Below are 21909 nucleotides of genomic sequence, written 5' to 3'. Positions count from 1 at the left end.
CTCTCCACCCATTAAATTCACATCCTGGATTCCACCCAAGGTTTGCCCATTGGAAGTGTTGCCAGAGCTGCCGCCCACGTTATGTACCACGTTGCCCCCACTGACAAATGAAAGTGCATCCAAGAAGGTCAAAAGCTGGTGTTCGGGCCGGGGATTTAGCTCAGTGGTTCCAGCGCCTGCCTCGCAAGCGCAAAGTCCCGAGTTCGAGCCCCGGTCTCCCCGCAAAACAAAAAGCTGGTGTTAGGGAGCCCCAAGACTACTCTCAGCTTACTGTGTGGGAGTACAAGTGGATATCAGGAATTAGCAATATAATGGGATCTGAAAATGTAGTTCTAGGACAAAACAGGTTCTGGCCTGTCACCAACGGATAATTAAGACCATAAGACAGTGGAGTCCAGTTCTGATTGAGGAGTCTTCTGACTCTTTTTTTCTACTTTTACTCTTGGAAATGTGAAGTCATTGAAGTGGCAGAGAGATGGGAGCTCCCTCCTCATACAGAAATAGAAAATGGATTAGGCCTGTCTGAATAATTAGCTGGATACTAAGTTTTTTAGCTCTAAGATCCCCCACTGTCGCCCCATCTTTTATGGATCCATGTAAACCAAGTATTGATTTTAAGCGAAAAGTGACTAGTCATAAAAGTTTAGCATGAAATGAGAATTATGGATTGATTGTTTAAATGACAAGCATAGTTATAGGGTGAATTCATGGCTTTTGGTTAAAAACTTGCAGGTACAAAATGGTTTATCAGGAATTAGCCATATAATATGATCTGGAAAATGCACTTACACCATGCTAAAGGATGGAAGGACCCAAGTTCTCCTCGTCAATCACCAGAAAATAATGTAATGGTTTAAGCTTTAAAAGCATTCCAAATGTTCTCCTAAAGAAGAAAAGGATAGCGTGGGTTTTTTCTATTTCAAATTAATTGCTAAAATGATACTACAATGTAAGCATAGATTACCAAATATATTCAAATCCCTTAAAAGCCAAATGAGATATCTGTAGAAATGGAAATTACCGAAGCTTACTGTTACGGAGAAAATGTCCACCAAAAAGACATAAGGAAGATTTGGAAAAGTTAACTACAGGATTACAGAGTGTATGACAACAATTAATAAATTTTGGGACCTATAATAATGTTCTTAAAATGACCTTAAACAAAAGTACAGTTTTTGTAAATCCTAACTACACAGTGTACAGTATTTTATCTGGCCCTTATACAAAGGGTACCAGTTCAATATCTAATTCCTGCCCAAACTCCTAATGTAATTTTGAGTTAAAATCAATGTGAAACTTCCCTTTCTAAACACTGCAATCAAGCCTTCATGCACTAAGTTATTTAAAAATACATCCATTTTATATTTAATGTGTTGGAGCTTACTTCTTGTGATGGAATTAATTTGTATGTAAAGAAGGATGGGTACCTTACCTTATCCTGTAACATATAATAAAAGAAATGTAGGTAAAACACATACTCTTTCCAATACAAAACAAAGAAATTGTTATTTGTAATAGGTTTTTGAAATTTAAACAAACAACGAAAATACACCAATGTATAGCAGGTTTATATATACATAATACTATCTGAAGCAGAAATTTTAAGTGAAATTTTAAATAACTACATAAATGTTGACAAAATACAATTCTAAGTATTTAAAGCTTATTCTTAACATGGTATATTGAGCTATGAAAATGATTAGAAAAAAACAGGTGCAAAAGGTCATTTTCAGTCTAACTCAAGTCCCAGATATTGAACTTTTTCTTATATCTTTTCTTATATCTTTTTCTTATATCTGAAGTAAATGGTGTACTTCTATCAAACATTAAGTGAAAAGGAAGAATCACAGACAGTATAAAATCGTTTAAATATACAGTGGATTATTTATTCAGTAAATATTTATTGAACATTTACTGTGTGCCACAGACTGTTTTGGATACAGAAATTACAACAATGAAAAAGTTGCACTTGTCTTTTATTAGATATAAAGATAGATGTGTAATATGCTAATTAGCATATATCAGAATGGATAAAACATAATTAATTTACAAAACTGTTAAAGTTCCATTAATTTTTTTTAAATACACTGTTGAAAAATAAATTATGAGATTTAGAGAATCATTTCATAGAAAACAGTAACTTAATCTTAAATAGTGTTACCATTTAAATCTAATTCCATCATATTCTCAAACTATCCAAGTATATCTAGTATCTATAGGATAAAACAAAAGCCTATTGTCTGTAATATCCTTCATATAAAACCACTAACACAATACTGGCTCATCTATTTCTCTAAACTAATCATCTGAAGCAAACCACAAAAAAAAACTCAAGTAAAGTATTTTATGATGTAACCTCTAACCCTACCATAATGAGAAAATGTATTTCCACTCTAAGGGTAATATATCTTCTTATAATTTTCTTTAGTCCCTAACCAAGGCAGCAATTTTTTGAATTTGCTTTTCCATAATCATTTACATAAGTAGATGTGAAAGAAATATTTAAAACTACATTTGGTTCCTATATGTTAACATTGCTTGTATTAATCGCCTTTTTAAATTTAGGTGTAATACGCCTTGTATTTGTTCATATTATACTTAGTCTATGAGACCCATTGTAAAAGTATATTTCTAGGGCCGGGGATTTAGCTCAGTGGTTTCGCCGCCTGCTGCGTAAGCGCAAGGACCCGAGTTTGATCCCCGGTACCAAAAAATAATAATAATAATAAAGTATATTTCTATAGTGAGGTATAGAAACTCAGGTATATTTCTAAGACCCCCTGACTTCCACACTGTAGGTTGGCCCTGAAACTAAGTTTTATACAACAATCAGAATTCATCCATTATTAAACCTCATCAGAAACTATAATCTTGTTTGTAAATAATTACTTGGAAAATTAAAAGGCAATTCCTTATGATCTGTAGACTTTCCAGATATATCCTCTTCAACATACATTTGATTCTCAAGAGTTTTTCCTTTTACTCAAAGTGTATTATGAGCCCTATGTATTTATGGTAGTTTGATTAAAGTATGTATTTCTGCAACTAGTTTTGTTATTTACTTCATTGATCCAAACCCACACATGGTGTCTTTTTTTATCATGTATTCATATTTTCATCAAAGGTTATTCAATTATAGTTTTAGTTGAGATTCTGGTAATGGCTTTTGCAAGATCTCACTTAATGAAGCATAATTAGCTATGAGATTAGATTTTTTTTGTTTTTTACTCACAGTAGCACCTAGCAAGTGTCTTACACATAGTAGGCCCACAATAAATGTTTATTTAATGTACAGTATTGGTATTTAAAAGCTAATTGCAGACTGAGTTTATTCTTTATTCTTTAGAATAAAGCAAGGCTTTATTTTGTATGCACAATTTAACTAAAATTTCCAAGTCATGATTGACAGAAATTTTCAGATAAACTGGGGCCAGAGATTTAGCTCAGTGGTTCTGTCACCTGCCTTGCAAACACAAGGACCTGAGTTCGATCCCTGGTACCAAAAAAAAAAAATTTTTTTCAGATAAATTAGTTTCTTTAAAGATTTTCACTACTTGAAATTAATATTTGTGAAATTTTTTTACTAGGTAATTTAGAATTAGAATTGTCTACATTTAAACAGGCCTAAAATGCTAACCACCTTTCATATAAAAGTCATCATTGCATTACTAAATAGACTCTAAAAATCATAATTAATATTATTTACTAGATTTAATTTTTGAAAAGTTTAGTTAATGTTCAAATTTAAATCCTGCATAATCTAAATTAAAAATCTTTTTAATAATCAAGGTCTAATATTTACTTTAAAAGGGTTTGGCTTAGTTAATCTTGTATTTGGCTTCAGAGCTCTTCCTTTTGCTATAAAATTGATCTTATTTGGCTGCGTTTACATTTGAGGGGATAAAAACTTTGTAATTACCAATAGAAAAATGTTATCTCAAAAATGCCTTTAGATCTTCTAGATGTTACATAAATCTCAAACATTTCAGAGTTGGACTTTGTGTGTGTGTGATGCAACAATACTTAAACGTGCTACTCTGACTCCTCAGGGTATCAAAAATATAATGTAAGCATGAGATCCATGTTCCATTTTTTACTGATACTGAAATTGCCATCTCTGTTATAACTAAAATGTGATTCAAGTGACATACTTAGATGTCTGTTTATAGGATACAATAAAATTAAGTGAAAAAGATTCTGGATATGGAAAGAGGAAAATCAGTTTTTAAAATGGAAGAGAACCTTGAAAGAAATGAAACATATCTAGAACTGGAAAAAAAGAAAAAGAAGAAATTTCACTGAACTGCCACACTCTTTGGACTAAAGAAGGTCACTTTTTAAGATTTAAATGTTTTCTTCTCCAAAAGGAAAGGGGCCACTGCTTACCAAATCCAGAAAGAAACCCAAGAGTATGTTAATTAAGTGCATTGTGTCCCAGAAAGAATGAGTTTGACAAATTCATTTTTATTCCTTCAATTAATAAACTGTCTAGCACATCTTAGATTTTAAAAAATCTATAATATGGACATTTACCTCTTGAAATTGTACAGAAACAGTGCCAAAGACCAACATAACCCCATAGGGTGAAACGTACGAAAAGCTCAGCATTCCTGGTGAATTAAACACACAAGGTTTGGATCACTTTTTGTCAGGTTTTACTGTAGTGATTGCAAGACAGAAAGTAGGTAGTTTTTATATGGTGGCACTTTAGCCCAATTAAAAAAGCAATGAAGGTTGATGCAAGCAGAAGTGGAAAATACAACAACATAATACTAAAGAAAGGTATCACAAAGACTGACCAGGAATGCTACTTGTGCCTCTAGATCCCCACCCCCATTCAGGCCTTTTTTTCCACCCATTTGTGGTTTTTCTCACAAGTATATCCTGACTTGTAACTATTTTCTTTTTTACTTTAAATGAAAAACACCTGAAATAGTAAAAGGTGTAAAAAGACTGACCTATCAACTACATAAGAAATAAACTTACAAAGCCATTCTAAATATGCAAAGGCTTATAAATAAAAAATGTAAATTGAATACAAGGGGGGGGATGGGGGTGTGTGAGTGTGGAATGGAATGAGCCGATTGAAAATACTTAATTTTCAGCGCCGATTTTTTTTCTGTTCAAACCCTACCATAGTCACACTGCAAATGACTTCTGGCGTAAGAATTTCTTCTTGTACCTCGAAATAACTGAATTATTTTCCACGTGGAAATGTAAGTTTAGAAAGAAACCCCGCAAAATTAAAGTGTTAAAATGCAAACAACTCCTATAGCATTTCAAATGCAAAATCAGAACCACCACTACCTTTCAATGACTCATAAGGAGTCTTTTCTAGCAGATGCTATTTATGAACATATCATGTTAACTTCTTTCTTGTAATTCAAAACTCTTGTCAAATGATGTTTTCCTGATGACGGGTAAATATAATATTCCACCATAGATCAATTCTAATTGGTTTTTTTAAACCCACCTTGGGAAAGAGCTGCATAATATAGACTAGTCATGAGTATTTTAGAAAGAATTTCCGCAAAATCTACTATACTAAGTCGAAACTACTCTCCGGCCCTCGTAAGGTTTGGGCCACAGGACTGAAATTATTCCTTTAGCTCTGTATGCAGCACGATGATTTTGGTCTTGTCCGCAAGACTGCCGATCACTTGCTGGAAATCTTTTTTTTTTTTTTTAAACTATGACGTTCGCCCAGAAATATTTTTCCCACAAGCCTCACAAAGAAAAACAAGCAGAGTTTCCTAGGTTGGTTTGCAATTGTTGGTTTCCAAAACGTGGTGGAAAGACACCTTAGATGTTTTTCCCTTTTAAAATTCAGCTATTTTGAAAATGCATTTCAACGTAAGAAACGGAGTCCATTTTTGTTAGGACCAGCTCAACCTTTCCTTCTAAGATCAAACTTCTTCAATGCAACAAAAGAGCTGAGTAATAAACAGGAACAGCGAAACGTGCTTTTCCGAACTCCTTTGAATTCTGACACTCATTTTCGAATTCTTATGTTTAAATCGATTGCAAGTATTACACGATCAGCTCTAACTCTCCAGCTCCAGAAAATATTGTATTTTCGCTGACCTACTGATCACTTTATAAACACTATCTGTGCTGCTTTCCTTTTTCTTTGACTGTATGAGTTGCACGCTCGCCCAGCTCCCTTCCCTTTAGCAGCACGTTGCAAAGCCTCCTTCCTACGGTCTTTCCTAGCGAACGCCTCGCTGGCCGATCGCACCCTAAACCTTGCTGGCCCGGCCTGACGGGGCATTTGGGGAGATCGGGAAGGACGCGCTGGCCGAGCTGCAGCTTGAGGGCCGAACAATGGGGGAGGCTGGGCCGGGCCGGGCCAGGCGTCGGCTCCCGCTTCCTCCGGCCCGCCCCGGCCGCCTTCCTCCCGCCGCCGCTTCCTCCTACCCCGCCCGCGACCCCGGCCTTCCTTCGGCGACTCCCACTTTCTCGGCGGCGGCCTCCTTTACACTATTTTCCTGAAACCATTTTTTTTTTTTTTTTAATTCTGGATTTTTCAGAAGGGGTTGAGAAGTCTCACTTCCAGCTGAACGTGGATTTGCTATTTCCCTTCCGGGAAGGAAAAAATAAAGGGGCGATCCGTCAGGAAATCCCACACCTAGAAGGAAATACAGCAAATTCCACACCACTTGGAACCCTAAATCCATCTGTAGCGTTAGGTTCAGGACACTGGAAAGGAGAGGCACGTCGTGTGTCTAACATCTGCCCCTGCACCACCCCTTTATTTCCTCCCGAGCCGCCGGCGCTGGGACTCGGAGGCTGCGCGGCGGCGGCGGCGCTCGGTCGCCTCCGGGCCCGGGGAGGAGGGCGGGCCGCGGTGTTAAATAGCCGGCCCAGAGGGCGTTGGGCCGCGCGTGACGATACTTTCCGAAAGGGGCTGGTGCCGCGGCGGAGTTTCCTTGGAGGGCTGCTCTCCCCGCCGCCCTCCTCCCACCCCCAGGAGAGAAAGAAAGTTGGGCTGGAGGCGGAGGCAACAGCCATGCCTATTTCCTCCCCTTGACTCCGCGGCCGGCGCTGGGGCCGCGGCGGGTAGGCAGGGCGCGGGACGGTGCGGGCCAATAGCAGGCAACAGGTCCGGGCCTCCTAGGCTGGCCGCGCGGTCGGGCGCCCCGCTCTCGCCCCGCCCCCGCGACCCGCGTCCGCCCCGCCCCGCCCCGCCCCGCCCGGCCCGGCCGGGCCTGGCCGCCTGCTCCTCCGCCTGCGCCGCGACCCGGAGGGGGTGGGGCGGGGGTTCCCCCGCTGGAGAATCCTCCCCGGGGCTGGCGGCGGGGGAGGGGACCCGCGGAATGGAGGATTAGGAAGGACTCGAGCGCGGCACGAGCGCGGCCCGCGCGAGGCACCCTGGGTAAAGAGTGGCCGCGCGGCTCCGGGAAAGCGCGGAGCGGAGCCGGGGTCAGAGGTCAGGGCCCTGGAGCCCCGCGCGCGGAGCCCCGGGCGCGAGCGCAGCGAGCGGGAGGAGCCTTTTTGTTTTCCACCGCGCCGGCCGCGCTCCCCTTCCCCGGGTCTGTCCTGCCGGAGAGAAGGGGCGCCCCTCGCAGGTCTCCCGACCCCGGCCCCGGCTCGCTCAAACGCAGTAAATTTGTTTTAACAACAAGTGGGGGTGGTTGCGCTTACTCCTCCCTCTCTGTCTCTCCTCCCCCTCCTCTCGCCGCGGCTCTTGACACTACTACGAACCAGGACTATAAACATAAACATGTGTCACTGTAACGGGGCAGGTAATAGGCGCGTTTCGAGGTGGGGTGGGGAGCCCCGGGCTTCGTCGCCGCTTCTGGGGATAGTAAAAAAACTGCTCGACGGCTTTGGGGCTCCCCCAACACACACCCATTTATGTAATGCCGACGGCACTCGGTCACTTACTCGGCCACACAGACCCACAAAGGCTGACTTGCCGTAACCTGGCTACCCCAAAGCAAACGGGTTGACACATAGATCCCACTCCTTTCCCAGCCGCCGCTGCCATTTCTTCCATCGCCGTACCAGACGTCAATGGAATCCCCTTGCCTTTGAAAACACTATCCCAGACAGCAAGAGAAAGCATTTTCGACCCAAATCGTGCGCCGCTCTCTTCCCACACAGAGCACCCACACATTTTGTGCTTAGAGACCCTTCCAAACAGCAAGAAAGGCAGCTGGAGTGGCTGAGTTGGAAATCTAGTATGCAAAGGTGTTTTCTTGAGCTTTGCCTTCTTGCATGTAGCAACTTCTGCTGCAAGTTGCTGCGGCTGGCGCTGTGGATCCGCCACAGCAAGCCTTTATTATTATTTAGTCTATATTTACACTGTCTCTCAACTTTTCTCTCCTTCCCGCTCCACAATCTTAGCAACCACTACTTAAAGTAAAGTGAATCCCCTCGCAAGCTTTTTGGCTTGAAACCGAGGGAGACGCAGGAAATGTTCAGATGGGGAAGTGGTTTCCTTTGTTCTTTCATTGTTTCTCTACGAACTGGTGGATACAAGGACAAACACTTACCTTCTCTTCTTTTTGCTCCAAAAACCAGGCGCTCCCATCAGACTTAAAATACACAGTCCACCTTGAAAGTAACTACGAACGTGGGGAGTTTGTATTGCATTCTTTTTCGCTCTCTGCCCTCTTTTAGCGTAGGATTAAATTGCCGAGCACGTTGCTGCAAGCTGTACCCCCCCCCCCCGCCTTAGTGAATCGGTCACGTTTAGGACCCTCTAAGTCCGTCCTAATTCTGCCAGTAGAGTCAAGGGTCTTGGAGCTCTAAACTTTCAAAAGAAAACAGGCCTACGACTCTCCAGAATACTGACATATACCAGAAATTTTCTACCATTGCTTTTTGCACATTACCAAAGAGTATTTGCCAGGAAATATTAGGTATATTTTTGAGGAAAGTTTTTTTCTCAGTTTATACTTAGTAATGCCTTACTCGGATGGAGAAAAAGGCAGGTTTGTGGAGGCATTTAACAGAAACAGTGCGTTTTCCATTGCGTTTGTTGTGCCATGTGTTTTTTTAAAAAACAAATAAAACATTACCACAACCGAGAAAAGAAATAGACGTTTGAATTAAAATGTTGTGAAAAGAAAGAAAAAGGAGTTTACTTGAAATTTTTCCGCCTAGAAATTGGTCTCAGAAGTGAAAAAGTAAGCTTTTCAAAGTTAAAAGACTTAATTTTCACTCTGTGGCTCAAAAAATTTTTTAAAAAGCAAATGTGTTGGCCAGTAGTTAGTGTTTAGTGCCTAGCCTGATTGGCATTACTGCCCAAACCTTGTTTAAATGTGATTATAATGTGATTTGCTGAGGTCATGGATGTGAAATGATACTTGCATGGCCATAAATTCGAAGTTGTGATTTTTTTTTTTTTATCTCCCGCTTTTTTTGTGTGTGTTCCCAGTAGCCGCAGAAAGGAAGCCAGTGATTGGCTCCAGTGCTCCTAGAAGGATTTGGGCTGAAGCCAGGGGAACAGAACCAGAGGAGTCCCTTTCCAGGGACTATCAGGCTGCTCCTGTCTTATCTTTCCTTTCTCCCTCCTGGGTGCTGGGATTTCAGTGTGGCTTCAGCAGCCCATAGGTAGGCCTCAACACCCCGTCATCGCTCAGCCCCTGCCCGTTTGGCCTTCATAGAGAATCAACAAAAACCCAAAGAAATAGTGGTTCTGGAGATTTGTGTATTCTTTCATATAGAATGGTTTATTTCTACTTTCTCTGATTTTTTTTTCCTACATCCAGATCAATTGTGAAAGTCCCTTGTGTCTCATAGGAAAATATTGCAACAAAACAAGATAATTGGGGGGAAAGGCGTTTGCAGTAGGAAAAGTGGCTTTTCTTTGATAGCATTTAATTGGAATTAAAAGATTCTTGAGCTGTAAACATTCTTTATTTATTCAGCACACATAAGGAGGCATTGTTTTAATCACCATCATAATTATGGTGTCCTTTAAACTGGCTGATAGCAGGAAAGATAAGGGAATGTGCCTGTAGACAGATGCAGAGCAGGTCTCTTTCCTTTCTTTTCCTCCTCCCTTCCGTCCATACCCCCAGCCCCCATTCCTTCCTTGGTCACTAGGGTCCCCCACAGCCCTTGAGATGAGAAGAACAGGAAGATTGTGGCCAAACCATTTCTTATATCAAGAAAGTGATTTGTACCACACTCTAATTCGATGCAATCCATAAGCTCCTTGTCTATGTTTGTAACTGCTTTTTAGCTTGCAAAAAATGTTTTCAAAGAGTTGCCTATGCTCACCTGTATAAAATCTCAGCCACTAAGGTTTCCTTCTTTACCTTTGTCTAATTTAGAAAGCACACTCTTAGGGCTTTTTCAGAACAAAGCCTCACAAAAACCCCTTTACCTCCAAGGATTTGCAAATTTATAAAGGCTGCATTGAATTCAAGATGGGTCAGGGGGCAAAAAAAGGGTAGAAGGTCACTGCATTTTGATTATGGGTCAGTAGACAACATGGCATATACTCTGTGTCCCAAACTTCTGTTAAAGACAGGGTTTTTAAATGCCTCAGAACAGAAGGATGGGCCCTTGGGAGACTTGCCCTGATATGTTTGAATGGGACAAAAAGAAAAAAAAATTAAGGAAAATCTTCTAAGTTATAATTTCAGTTGTTTCTTATTTTAGCCATTTCCTTTTCCTCCATTCTCACTTTTCCCTCCCAAAAAGCAGGGAAGATGTGCTAGCAGAAAAGTTTAACTAAGAAACTGTTGAGATTTTATTGTCCTACATCCTCAACTAATTCAGCCATGTGAGCTTTAAATTATTACTCTTTTAGACTTTATATTGTAAATATTATAGTTAATTTTAATCAACAGTCTAAGGGACTTCTTTTATACTTCTAACCACTCTCTTATGTTGTTGAGGCCTTTGTGATGTTCCTCATGACTCTCTTCTGTCTGAATTTACTTTGAACAAAATGTGCCTAGAACAAATGTGTAAGGTAAAGTTAGGTGGTTGGTGGGGGTGGGGGGGAATCCTCATTTAAATTATGTATGTAGTAGAGCTTGGAAAGAAAAGGATTATTTTAATGCTCTTCAATACTTTAATTATATGACAGTTGTAGTGGAGAAACGCAAAAGTACTCTTAGGTTTTCCTTCAGGTTTTCAAAAGAACTTTCCCCATTAGTAAACTATTTCTGCAAATTGCTATTGCATTTCCAAGCTAACCATTTAAAAGACTGTAAATGCCGTGTGCATTACTTCGCTCCAGAGGAAAGAGGTCAGATTGAATTGCTATGGTATTTAAACATAAAATACAGTGAAAATAAATCAAAATAGAGCACCTGAAGGTAAATTTAGCACATTCATATGGGAGAAGTAAAGACCAATATGTTCAAATCTTCATAGCCCATCACTTTAAAAACTGAAAGTGCTGATTTTTTACAAATGCGGCAAGTAAATGGACATTAAGAATATATTTCAAAAAAATACATTTCAATTTGTATTTGCGACAGAATTTTCCTTCAGCAAGCAGCTTTGTTTTCAAAGCTAAAATACTTTTTACAATAACTCATAGATTACACTGAGTCAATGATCACATTTAATTAACAAACTCCATGCATAGCATATACATGCCTACATTCAGTCATTCCCTGGATTCAGAAATGGAAATATACATAAATGTTAATCTGGGCATATCCATCCACATATGTGGATGCATGTGAGAAACACAGAAGTTGATGTATCCTTTCTTAAAAAAGAATTTGAATACAGTCCATCATCTGAACTGGGTTCATCTTTGATTGCAGAGGCGGCTGACATGGTCAACAAATTTATCAAAGAATCCCCTGGCTTTTGAAGAATAGTACTTTATGCATCTGGATCTGCACATCCAGGCAAAGTAAGTAAATTATTGCATAACTTTAAGCATAATTGTTAACAGACACCTTTAATTTTTCATCCCCATTCTTTTGGCCAGCTTTCGCATTAATAATCTAAGCCATAAATGTTGGTAGCTATTGATCGAAATCCCCGGTGTGCATGCAAATCCATCTTAAAGTCCCCTGCCTTTCAAGTGTGAGCGCTCAGGGGCCTCTGCTAGATCTTTTTATCGGGATCGACCCCCAATGTGCCTGGAGAAGACCCCGGATATTCAACGTGTGCTGATGGCCACAAGAAAGCTGTCTGTCACATTCTGTGAGTGTGTATGTATGTGTGTGTGCTAAGGTTCCATCCAGCACTGGTGCTGGTACAAACGCACACACACATGCTCACACACACATACACACAGTGATGGGGAAGTTAAAGGAACAAAAGAATGTATCAGACAAGAAGAAAGATATGTAATAGGAGTATTAAAAATGTATAAGTGTAAAAGTGTCTGGATGCACATACAGAGACACTGCATAAACGGTCATATATAGACACATTTCCTAAATCCCTCGGCTCTTATTTTTCTCTAATTGACCCGAAAGATCAGATTATACTTTCAGTTTTTTTAAAAAATACTTAATATCCTACTAGTTTTCAAAACCATCTATGCTATTTTAAGGATGGAAAGAGAAAGAGAAAAAAAAAAGGTAAATTTGAAATGCTCACTAAATCATGTTGCTATGTGCTGGAGGAATAGGAATGTGAGGGGTGTGTGTGTGTGTGTGTGTGTGTGTGTGTGTGTAAACAGAAATCAAGAACAACTAAAACTACCTGGATCAAAAAAAAAGAAAGAAAAAGGAGCTCTAGGCAATCTTTTGTAATGTCTTCTCAAAGGCTTTTTTTTTAGTTTACTATTTCTTGGCTGTTTGACTCCCAGCCTACATCTTAAAGCTGGAGGAGGGGAATGGGCGGAGGTGTGGTGGGAGGGAGTGGGCTGGCAGTATATAAGTGCATCAGGAGGAATTTTAAAACATTATTGTTGCTGGCAATAGAAAGATTCTGGTGATTCTACTTTTAAAAACAAACACCAGCATCTGCTTTTACGGGAAACTTCGCTTTCTGCTTTAACCTTGTGCATTTTGCCTCCTGTAAAAGTGAAAGAGAAAAATGCGGTATGATAGATCCAGATGCAAAAGAAAGCCAACTCGGTGGATGGTATTAGCTTTGACGAGGCATTGTTCATCGCTGCCTCTTGGTTACGTTTAAAGCCTGAAATATCACGAGATTCATTCAATGATCCTTCTCTCATTCAAGGGACAAAAATGTAATTTGTTGTAGCTCTGATTTCTTGGATGGAAATGCTTGCCTTAGATTTCAAAGGCAAGAACTAGACATCGCGGTTTGTACACACATTGATTAAGTTGAAGAGCAGCGATTACATCTGTGCTGAGTGCAACAGTAGTCCAAGGCTGACTTTTCAAATCCCAACCTCCTGAGTTACAGACTCTCTTAAATAGACTTCCTTAATTTCCGGATGTACTTCTTGAAATTCCCAATTCTCTTCAAAATTCCTGGGAAATTACAAGGGAGATGAGGTGGGGGTGGGGAACTATGGCCAAGAGATTTCATCTTGTCAAGCAATACCTTTTTGTGTATCTGATTCTCTTGGGGGGGTTGGGGTTGTTGGTAATACCTGCTAGCCAGAGGGGGAGGAGGGACTAGAACTTTTGAACGTGAAAAAAGAAATTATTGTACAATTTTTTTTCCTTGCAGGCTCAGAAATACCCATTTATTCTTTAACCACATGGATGTGTCTATTTTTGGAGGAAGAAGGAAACATATAAATGCCTGGGTTGCATCTATGCTGTAGTTGCAAACACTGAACAGTTAAGAAGATTTTGCCTAATTCTGCAAAGCAGCCAACAAAGCGCCTTGGGATCCTGGTAATACAAGTAGGAAGACTCTTGCTCTCCTTTGGCAATGTTTTGGATATCCTTGAAAACGACAGCAAACTGTGCCTCAATTTGACTAAGAAGAGGTTAAACCATATTGATATTCATCCAAAGTGATTTTGTGAAACCAGATGCTTGGCTTTCATGGAAAAAAAAAATGGGAGTTGTGGAAGATTCACCTAAACTACCAACTCAAGCATCCCAGACCACTGAAATAGTCTGCATTGTACTTCAGCACTTTCTTTTCATCGTTATTACGTAAAACCGCTGGAAGCACCTTGGGCGTTTTACATTTTCTTTTCTTTGCTGCACAAGGAAGCAGTCTACTCCCTGGAATTCTGATCTGTCGTGAACAGGACCCTGGCACAGGCTGTGTTGGAGACTCCAGGACAATCCCGCCTCTAAACAGCCCGGTTAATTGTGAAAAGTGTACACATTTCTGGCTTATCTATGCTTTGTTATGGGTCTGACGTGAAACTACCTCCTTCTCACCCCACCCCCCAGCAGAGAACCGAAATCCAGTAGAATTGTTAGTGTTTCGGAGCTGGAGCCTTGAACTGCTTCCTTGGTCAAATAACTTTGTTTCTGGTTGTAAAAAAGCCATTTCGGGGGGGAAAAAAGGAAAATCGAGAGAAATTCCAAACGTAAGTGTGTACGGGGGTGGTTCACAGCGTGGTTTAACTTTGGAGCTGCAGTCTCGTTCCCCGCTTCCATAAGGGAAATACCAGGCTATTCTGCACATTTTCCCTTCAGCTCCATTTTCCAAAGGAAAAGGGGGTGGGGTCTGTCTGGGTTTGATAATGTTTTAAAAATGCTTTTCTTTGAAATGAAAATAGCGGTATCCGTAAAATGCAAATAATGCAAAAAATAGGTAATATTTCTTTAAAGGGAAATATACGGTGGCTTTCTCTTTTTTCAAGCGTACACACTGCTTCTCCTGAAGTCTGTGAGTCAGGCTGTTTCTGAGCTCCAACAGTTTAATGGAAAGATTTATATACCGACTGTATTATTTACTTTGGGAGGGGAGGTGGCAGTATAAGGGTATGCTAATTAGTAGGAGATTTTGGGGGGAAGGGGTGGAATATCAATTTTTATTGCATCACCTGTCAGGAGTGTCCAATCAGCGTTGGCTTTAGGGGAATTAATTGATGAAGGTGTCTCCGGACGAGCTCGCTTCACTCTGTCATTTTATTTGTAGCTAAAGCAGCGGCGGGAATAGCAGCTGCATTTCTTTTCTCTTTCTGCCTTCACATTCCATTATCACAGTGCTCCGATGGAGGAGGAAGAAATAGAGGGGCCCAGGTACTGATCTGCAGCGAGGACTCAGATCACCACACACACTGGCAGATCAGAAACCGGATGGTTTTTTCCCTCTTTTTGAAAAAAACGAAAACCAAAAAAAAAGCAAGAATCAAGTCAGTGTAATTTCATGGGGTTCCCTCCCCCCCATAATTTCGCCTAGAGTTTGGCACTCCCTTCGCCGGGAATAACAGTCTTTGTTATTTTATTAGCAGGATGCCTTGAGACACATGCAGCATCTGGCGGAGGATTAACATACATCCATGTGTATGTATGCGTCACGTATATATTTACTGCAAATGGTGGGGATCCTTTAGTGCCCGACATGGGAGACCTGAAGTCAGGTTTCGAAGAGGTGGATGGCGTGAGGCTCGGCTACCTCATCATTAAAGGCAAGCAAATGTTTGCCCTCTCCCAAGTCTTCACAGATCTGCTGAAAAACATCCCGAGGACGACCGTGCACAAGCGCATGGATCATCTGAAAGTGAAAAAGCACCACTGCGATCTGGAGGAGTTGCGGAAACTCAAGGCCATCAACAGCATCGCCTTCCACGCCGCCAAATGCACACTTATCTCCCGGGAAGACGTGGAAGCGCTCTACACCTCCTGCAAGACCGAGCGCGTGCTCAAGACCAAGCGCCGGAGGCTCGGTCGGGCCCTGGCCACCACCCAGGCGCCGCCGCCGCCCGCGCGCGCCGCCGCCGCCTGCAGCCCCCGCGCGGGCTTCTGGAAGGACCGGCAGCAACTTTGGCGGGGCCTGAGCGGAGCCGCGCGGCCCCTGCCAATCAGCGCGCAGTCCCCGCGCCCGGGCGCCGCCGCCAGCGCCGCCAGCCCCGCCGCCTCCGCGCGCCCCGCCGCCCCTCTACCTCAGGTCTTCAGCAAATACCCGGGCTCGCACTACCCGGAAATCGCGCGCCCGCCTTGCAAAGCCCCTCTCCACTACGAGACCGCCCCGCTCCAGGGAAGCTACGTCGCCTTCCACTCGGACCCTGCCTACTGGCGCAGCCTGCTGTGCAGCAAGCACCCGGCCGCCGCCGCCGCCGCCGCCGCTGCCGCCGCCGCCGCCGCCGCCGCCGCCGCCGCCTACTACCAGGCGGCAGGGCCCCAGCCCAAGGCGGCGGCGGCGGCGGCGGCGGCGGAGGGCGCTGAGGGCCTCGCCTTCCGCTGCAGACGCAGGCGCGCGGGCGCCAAGGACGGCCTGCTCGCGCCCCACGCCGCCGCCCGCCGCCTGCTGCTGCTGCCCAGGTCCTACAAAGCCAAGGCGGCCGCGGCGGCGGCGGCGGCGGCGGCGGCGGCGGCGGCGGCGGCGGCGGCGGCGGGGGCCACTTGCCTGGAGAGGCTGCATCTGGTCAACGGCTTCTGCGCTCCTCCGCACCACCACCACCACCACCACCATCACCACCACCACCACCACCACCGGGCCCAGCCGCCGCCGCCGCATCGCCACCACCCCCCTCACCACCACCGGCCGCAGCCCCATCTGGGCGGCTTTCCCGAGAGTTGCAGCAGCGACTCCGAGTCCAGTTCCTACTCGGATCATGCAGCCAACGACTCGGATTTCGGATCCAGTTTGTCCAGTTCCAGCAACTCTGTGTCCTCGGAGGAAGAGGAGGAGGAAGGAGAGGAGGAGGAGGAAGAGGAGGAGGAAGAGGAGGAGGAAGAGGGGGGCAGTGGGGCCTCGGATTCCAGTGAAGTCAGCTCAGAGGAGGAGGAGGAAGAGGAGGAGGAGGAGGACTCGTCCACCGAGTCGGACTCCAGCTCCGGCTCCAGTCAAGTGTCAGTGCAGAGCATCCGTTTCAGGCGCACCAGCTTCTGCGAGCCGCCCAGCGTGCAGGCGCAGGCCAACTTCTTGTACCATCTGGCCTCCGCCACCGCTGCAACCAAACCCGCTGCTTTCGAGGATGCCGGCAGACTTCCCGACCTCAAGAGCAGTGTCAAAGCGGAGTCACCCGAGGAGTGGAATCTGCAGAGCTGGGCCCCCAAAGCGTCTCCGGTGTACTGCCCGGCCGGCCTGGGCAGTTGTTTCCCAGAGATAAGGAACGATAGGGTATCTGAGATTACATTCCCACACTCTGAAATTTCCAGTACTGTAAGGAGAACTGACCTGACAATTAACTGCCAGGCAGAGGGGGCCTCTTCACCTACCCCAAAGACAAACAATGCATTTCCACAACAAAGAATATTCCGAGAGGCTAGGAAATGCCTACAAGCAACTCCTACTACACACTGTGCAGATAACAACACAATAGCTGCTAGGTTCTTCAATAATGAGACTTCGGGAGCAGCAGCAAATTCCAAAAAAGATTCCAAAATCCCTCATTGTCCTGAATTTGCTACGGATTTGCCCTACTCGCAGACTGATCCCAAAGTGGATGCAGCGGCAGCAGCTAAAGCCGAGAATCCCTGCACTGACACAGGCGACAAGGCATTACCATTTCTGCACAATATTAAAATCAAAGTAGAGGACAGTAGTGCTAATGAAGAATATGAACCTGACCTTATTACAAATAAGCTAAAGTGCGAGTGCAATGATACAAAGGGTGAGTTTTACAGTGTGACTGAAAATAAAGAGGAGGACGCCTTGTTAACCACAGCCAAGGAAGGGTTTGCATGCCCTGAGAAAGAACCCCCTTCCTTAGACCCACTGGCTCAGAGTCAGGGCCTTTCCTGCACTTTAGGGTCTCCAAAACCTGAGGATGGGGAATATAAATTTGGTGCCAGGGTGAGAAAAAACTACCGGACACTAGTACTGGGAAAACGACCTGTCCTTCAGACACCTCCACTCAAACCAAATTTGAAATCAGCTAGAAGCCCTCGTCCTACAGGTAAAACTGAGACACATGAAGGAACACTGGATGACTTTACAGTTCTAAACAGACGAAAAAAGGTAGCCAGCAATGTAGCATCAGCAGTGAAAAGGCCATTTAATTTCATGGCAAATTTTCCTTGTCCACCATCGCTTATTATTGGGAAGGATGGGGATTTGTGGCCGGCCTATTCCTTAAACACCACTAAGGATTCCCAACCTCCTCACAAGGCCCATCCTATCTGGAAATGGCAGCTGGGCGGTTCTGCAATACCTCTTCCACCTAGTCACAAATTCAGGAAATTTAATTCATGAAAAATGTTTGGGAAGATATTTTCTGGAACCATATTACCTTCCTTTTGTTGTAAACTGCACAGGATGGTTTGTACAAGTCCATTAATGGTGTTACACCCCCTTTGGAGTCATGGTTTATCCCATTTTGAAGACAGAAATCGGATTACTTTTTCCATTGCGGGGTTTTTTTGTTGTTGGTTTTTTGTTTTTTTTTTTTTTTTTTTTTTGAAGCAGGGTGGGGGCGGGGTGGGAGAAGGGTTCGTTTACACACCACAGGCTACTTCTGGCTAAAGACTCAAGTAAAACTCAGTTATGGTGGTAGAGCTGGAACACTTTACTGTTTCAATGGTAATAATGCACCAGTACCTCAATTCAACTGCTACAAATAAATGTCAAAAGGTTGAATAATAAATATTACAATGAGCCATTAAGTTTATGCACTAGATTTCAGACCTGAAAGTGTAACTGTTAATTCAGTGCAAGTTTGTTAGGTTTCCTGGTTACACAGTGAGGTAGCAAGAAGTCTCTGTGAGCCCAAAATGTAATTTCCTGGAGCTCTTGTTTGTGGGGTATCTTTTTCTTTTTACTCCCCTCATTCTCTCTCCAAGAGTAGTTGCACTTAACTTTTTTAATTTTTTTGAGTGGAAAGAGTGGGGTTTGAGTCCCTATGGAATGTTGATAGAAGCTGCCTCATATATAATAAGTAAAAGAAATATGGGATCTTATTTTCTTTTCTTTTTTTTTTTTTTTGGTAAAGGATGTGATTTTTACTTTTACAGACACTCCTTGCAATTGGAAAAGTCCTTTTTGTGTTCCCACCCAAACATTTTAAATAAGATGACTCTTACTATTGTCCTGCTTATCTTGTGGTCTGAACATGACTCTTTGAAGAACTTTCAAAACAATTAAAATATTTCGCTTAGCAGCAGGATATTTTATGGCCTAAGTCTCCATAGTAAATACAACCAAGAGAAAGAAAAAGAGGGGTCAGAGTTGTAATATCCCAATGAAAATAACAGTTATTTCAGGGCTTTTGGTACCAGAACTCAGGCACTTGGATTTTATTACCTTATACTTTTGATGCATCTCTCTAAACTTCTGTTTTCAGACCATCCTGTGTATAGAGCAGGAGAGTTTCTACTGCAAGTGACAATCAGAGGTGACTATATTTGCACATGAAATCAAAGTAGTTCAACATGCAAATGGCTAGGGTCTGGCCCTCGGTGAGGGCCACTCTGGTGTACTGTGTTGTTATGATGGAAGCAGTAAATCAAAATTATGGAAATTTGCACTGTTGAAAAGCATGCTTTAGCTTTATTTTCAATTAAAAACACTGTTTAAAATTCCTGGTTCCATACATTTCTACTTATTCCAGACTGAAGAACAACGGTTAATAGGAATGAATGGTTTTGTTGACATTTTCACTTGTAATGTTTTTACCTGAAAGAAATGCATTTATTGGGTGCAGTGTTTTGTTGGAATACTTTGTGATGAGGCCAGACAGTCTCTGTGCATAACACTGGCAAATTTCTTCCTAAATAGCAAGAAAACTTCACAGACTTGTGGCCCATCAAGCACTAAAAGTTTCAGGTTTCAGAAAGTGGAGCAGTGATCCCTTGTTATTTTAATGAAAGTCGAATTTAATAATTTTTGATCCACCTCCCTTGGTCTGACAAATTATGTATCTTAACTCCTTGGTATCTTGAAACTACAAAGTTGCATCTATAGATCATAAATCACAAAGCAAAACAAAATGCCAATGAAATGTTTACTGTGTGAATTTAAGTCACTATTTCTCATGGAAATTCAGTCTATTTTTTTCCCCCTTAACCTTTTAATTCCTACTCCCTTTGAAATTTTCCTTTTGTCTATAAATGTTTCAGATAGCTCTGGATGGTCTCAGCCCTAATTGCTGTATATGCGCTGTGGTTTTCCTCTTGTAAAGGACAGGGGCTGAGAATACCTGCATCCGAATACATTTGGATGGAGTAAACAGATGCTTTGAACTGCCTCCTTCCTTTCATTCCTGAATGTTGCCAGATGTAGCTTCACTGGGTTGCTTTTTATTGGAATGGGAGATATGGACAAAGCAAAGATTGGGGATGTTCCCCTTGAATCCATGTTTGTATACAGTTCCAAAGATCAGTCCATCTTACAGTTAAATCCCCAGAAAGCTGAGCAAAAGAAGCAAAATTGGCTTCTTCCTCTGAGTTCTTGCCTCTTTGGAAGGCAGTCCAGAATTAGCAGGACAGTGAGTTGTTCTGCAAAATCAATCTGTGAAAAGGTGTGACATACACACTGGAACTCTGTAATTTCTACTCTCTAATTACTGCTAAGTCAAGAAAGTTCCAAGTACGGTGCCTACTATGTTGAGACCAGTACTTTCCTCTTTGGCTATGGACTCATTGTTCCTACATTATAAATGGAGAAGATATTTGAAGTCTACAGATCTTGGGTGTGGGAGGACTGTAAGATGGAATAAGCACAAATTAAAACAAATATACCCTATGGAATTGGTGACATAAAATATCAGCCTACAGCTTTGACACTTGGTCTCCAGCCCTCAGAGAATCAATGTAGTTCCAGTTTATAAGAGCTAGAGGATGAGCAGTATGGAGGCCGACACATTCCAGAGAGATACCATACAAAAGGAAAGAAATTAAATAACACAAATTTTGCCCCATAGTCCTACCATAAGCCAGCCAACCACAGGAAAACCTGAGTTGGGGTTTAGGTCAGGAGAGTGTACCAATAGTGTGCAGGAACTTGCAAATACAAGGTATCCTTTCAATTCCTGGTAGCCCCTTAGCTGTTTTCCCATCCTGCTATGGGAATTATTCTCAATACAGTTTATTTGGGTTGTTTTATGATTAATGACAATATCTAAATTTTTCTAAACTGCTATAAATGTCCCATTTGTTCAAAAGTTAAGCCTTATTGAGAGAAAAACAAAAGTTACCTCCATTGATAGATTACATTTTTACATTTAAATGTTTTCAGGGAATAGAATTTTAAGAGGGGGAAGGGGGCTATGTGGCCACAGGGTCAGTGATTTCTGTGTCTGAATGAGCTCAGGCAGTATTCACAGGCAAGAGGAAAATACAGGAAAAGCCTCTCTGACTTTTTAGGGAAACTTATTTTTTGGTGTTACACAAAAGTAATTTCCTGAGAAGACTGTGGAGTGAATATTTAATTATTTTTTTAAAGAGATGTGTGTGCTGTCTTCCATAGTCAGGTTATCTGCCTTTGTAGAAAACGCAGCTTGCTTCCCCCCCCCCAACTATTTACTTTTTAGAGTGGGTGTTCCTTTCTACTAGCTTACTTGATTACAGTGGAGTAATCTCAATAATGGTTGTTTATTTGAAAATCAACAACAAGGAGCCACCACTAAGCAGCAATAACACAAACTAGATGGGCTGGTGTGTGGATTTTTATCTTATTCCTGTCTGGGTGACTTCCAATGGTCTAGAAATTCCTCAGAGTTCTAGGCAAACAAGAATTGGATTGAGAATTTATTTTCTGCTGATATGAGAATGATAGTTTTGTTTGCATGCAGGAAGAGGTGTAGAAGAAACCAATTCCTCAAAAGCATTTTTTTTCCTTCAAAGAAAACAAAAAAATCTTCCTGGTTAAAAAAAAAATTTTTTTTAAATAAAGCGTTAGTGTCTACAAAAGAAAGAAAATGTGAGTTTTGCTTCACCTTGAAAATAACTTCTTGCTGAAAAAGATGTGAAAAGAGGGATTTCCCAGAGC

At 42.4% G+C, this 21909-nt stretch overlaps 1 protein-coding gene across 1 annotated transcript; it reads left to right on the top strand.

Moving 5' to 3' along the window:
• The first annotated feature begins 15381 nt into the window (after positions 1–15381).
• Positions 15382–19502, top strand: Skida1 (SKI/DACH domain containing 1). Its single transcript, XM_087207122.1, has one exon. The coding sequence runs from the start codon at positions 15382–15384 to the stop codon at positions 18175–18177; it is 2796 nt and encodes a 931-aa protein (XP_087063248.1). The 3' UTR covers positions 18178–19502.
• The last annotated feature ends 2407 nt before the right edge of the window (positions 19503–21909 follow it).

Source organism: Heterocephalus glaber, unplaced genomic scaffold (assembly GCF_053883595.1).
Source record: "Heterocephalus glaber isolate CG9 unplaced genomic scaffold, H.glaber_assembly_v1.0 deba00000768, whole genome shotgun sequence".
Lineage (NCBI taxonomy): Eukaryota > Metazoa > Chordata > Mammalia > Rodentia > Bathyergidae > Heterocephalus > Heterocephalus glaber.
The sequence above is the reverse complement of the archived record's forward strand: the minus strand, read 5'-3'. Positions and strand labels throughout refer to the sequence as shown.